Genomic DNA, 3,165 nt, shown 5'->3' with positions numbered 1-3,165 from the left:
AAACAAAGTTGTCAGTGCTTTCAGCAATTTATATGTTCTAAATACATTCTAGGCAGCTAGACCCACACATTCAAATGAGCCTATAATTTAGAATAAGTAAACTTATTCTGTTCTGCACTGTTGAAATAACTGCATTAAAAATTTAATCTTTAATGAGCAGAACTAGATTTTACCAGATATTTTTTCTCAATCGCCAAAGGTTATTAACTGTTTTGCCAGATCTGGCCATGCATGCAAGTCATCTTATTATGCATTTATCGTCATGCATTAACATTTAAATAATATAAGACGGAATCATGCATTACAATTGTAATTTAAACTGAACTATGACAGCAGTAAAATACTTGCTATATTATGAATTCTCGTTTAGCCTGTAGAGGGAGCTATATGTTCATGAACGTTATGCAAACGAGTGTAAAATGTTGAATTTTGCAGTTTCTACTTGAATAACAGTTCATCAGTAGCAACAGTAAATTCAGAGGAAAATGGCATTATAAGAGAAATAAAGACCAGCTTTATTGTGCCTTGTTACATTCTGAACAAGCAGAATTTTTACATTTTCTTCACATTTCTGCAAACATATTGCTCCATTGCTTACATCAGGTAAATTGAAATAGATCAAGAAAGCAGTCAAATGTAAGAACTTAAAACACAATCCTGTTTCAATGATGCTTTTTGATGCTGATGAACAGTTTGAGGTTATTTATAATAAACCAAGATGTCAGTGCTTTCAGTAGTATACGTGTTTCAAATACATTTTAGGCACCTGCCATATAAAGAACTATATCACTTTATTTGACTACATATTTAAATGTACTATGTATTGGAATTTGAAATATCCAATATCTACTTTTATTTTCTATCCTAAACCAATGTTAGACTGTAGTGATAATCCAAGATCCACTTTGAGTCCCTGTCTATAAAGATTCCTTCCACTGTTTTAGTCACGATTTGCTTGTATTCATTATTAAAAGGAATATACAACTTTCTCATAATAAAATAGACTCAGTAATGCAGAGAGCCAAGTGCACATGCTATTAAGCAAGCATTTAAGTACAATTTGCTACTGAAACATTTTCATGAGAAATGCATAAGGATGCCAAGCATCTTCCCAAATATGAAAGAGCCAAATTGCTGTATAAAAATATGAATTTTATTTCCATACTTCAAATCAAGACAATTTTGTAATCACAGTTACTTAAGTTTTTATTTTTAATAAATGTAACAGTTAACAATTGTTTTAAAAAATTTGCTTTTTTTCTTTTCATTTTCAGACTACATGATTATAGTTAGTTTTCAATATATGGAAACAAGTGAAATAACACCCTGAGATAATATTCTAAAAACAATTCCTCACCCTATCCAAAATTACTTCACCTCTATGAAAAAGTGTATAAAAACACTTTTAACATTATTAGTTAATTCCCATACCAATATCATATTTATTTATGTGTGTGGTATAACTTCCAAGTCCTGTTAAACATTACGCTTTTCAAGATTGTTGTAAAAGTCCCTGACATTAAGTAAGCAGCAAGATTATCTCTCTGCACAGGTTAAAACAAACATTTCAACAAATAAGTTGGTCCAAAATGTTCCTTTTGATTAATCATCATGTAGATGCATAGTTAATTTTTTGCAGCTTTTTGTTTATAAAAATAAAAAGTAAAAAAAATTCCATCTCAAAGAGATTGAAAGCTACCTCGGCTGTATCCACTAGACAGATCATATGAGGCCTGGGACACTGAGCAGTCTGCAAAGAAGTTTGGAAAGGTGAGTGAACATGTAGAATTCTGCTCCAAAGGCACTGGGCAAGATGAGTCTGTGTTGCCATATAGGGATGATTGCCCTGGAACTGTCTTTATGTCCCCTGTTTTTCTGGACACACCACCACTTGTAGCCCATGGTTCTGCATACAGAAAACCACCTGTTACCAAATTGTGGGAATCAAAAGAGATTGGTTCCAGTCCTGTGACTCCCTGCTGTTGGAGCCTATTGGGCATAGTGTGGAACAGCTCCTGCTCAAAGACCATGTTGCTGTAGTCAGGCCCCAGAAGCTCAAAGAACTCTGTTGCATCTGGATTTCCCCGTTCAAGATCTTTGAGGGTCATGCCAGAAGTAGATGTAACTCTGGCACTATTAGCTGGCTCTGTGAAGAAAGATGGTGGCAAATTTCTGTGTCTGAGTGGAGGCTTTTTTGTCTTCTCTCCTCGCAAATCCTTTGCATGGTTGAAAAGAGCAGCCAAACTTTTGCTCTGCAGGTTGGCCTGAGCTACATCACGCTTGGGTGTTTTGTTTTGAATGATGCTTGTTGCAGTTGGAGTGGAATCAGGACTTTTGCAAGTCTCCTGAGGTGATCCGTTCCCCAGTCCCATAATTCCTGTACATCTTTTGATCTGCTTCTGTAGATACTTGCGGTGGTTGACTTTCCTCTTGGACTTGACTGGTTTATCAAGTGCCAATTTGATGTTACTGGATGCAGAGTCAATGAAGCTGAGCAAGTCACTAGTCGCCTCCCTGAAGTCTCCCTCACAGTCCACGTCACCTAGAAATGCTCCATCCAGACCCTTCTCCACCTCGTACTCCATAACCGAACCAGGAAAACAGAAATTAAGGAACTGTGAGTTCATGATGGCAGCCTGAACAGCCATCTCCTTCTGAACCACATACAACACAAGACAAGATGTCCACTCTTAATCCCAAAAGTTCTTTAGATCATTACATCATAGTTTTAAGTTCCCGTGCACCAAATATATGCTAACCCTTGGTCCTTACACTGGGTGCACACAGTGTTTCCTTATTACTCTCGTGAAAGCAGGACTGAAAAACACACTTTGGGGGACAGCAAGGAGATTTCTTGGAGGCAGGGCCAATGATGTCAAGACATTAGGAGGGAGGGGCAGAAGGACCCCAGGACTTAACTCTTTGCTCACGCCTGACCACCTGCAACTAAGAGGGATTTGCCCAAGGCATCCCACTGAGCAAAAAGACAATAGCTAGCTGCTAAACCATCCAAAGCAGTTCTCACTGTGTTTATGATCAGAACAATGTCCTGACATTAATGGCAGTGAAAGTTCAAAAATACTTTAAAATATATCCAGACATGAACAGAAAAAAAACGAAGGCATTTATTTTTGAGGGTTAAAGAAATAAAATAGCTGTTAATTA

At 37.0% G+C, this 3,165-nt stretch overlaps 1 protein-coding gene across 1 annotated transcript; it reads right to left on the bottom strand.

Moving 5' to 3' along the window:
* Positions 1 to 491: 491 nt before the first annotated feature.
* fam181b (family with sequence similarity 181 member B) lies at positions 492 to 2,905 on the bottom strand. The gene has a single exon (XM_083548460.1). It carries the CDS (start codon positions 2,646 to 2,648, stop codon positions 1,680 to 1,682), a length of 969 nt encoding a protein of 322 aa, XP_083404586.1. The 5' UTR covers positions 2,649 to 2,905; the 3' UTR covers positions 492 to 1,679.
* Between the last annotated feature and the right edge of the window lie 260 nt (positions 2,906 to 3,165).

Source organism: Silurus aristotelis (assembly GCF_946808225.1).
Source record: "Silurus aristotelis genome assembly, chromosome: 8".
NCBI lineage: Eukaryota > Metazoa > Chordata > Actinopteri > Siluriformes > Siluridae > Silurus > Silurus aristotelis.
This window is presented reverse-complemented; position numbering and strand designations above follow the sequence as displayed.

Coding starts and splice junctions, on each gene's coding strand:
- fam181b (XM_083548460.1), bottom strand. CDS start 2,648: ATGGCTGTTCAGGCTGCCATCATGAACTCACAGTTCCTTAATTTCTGT.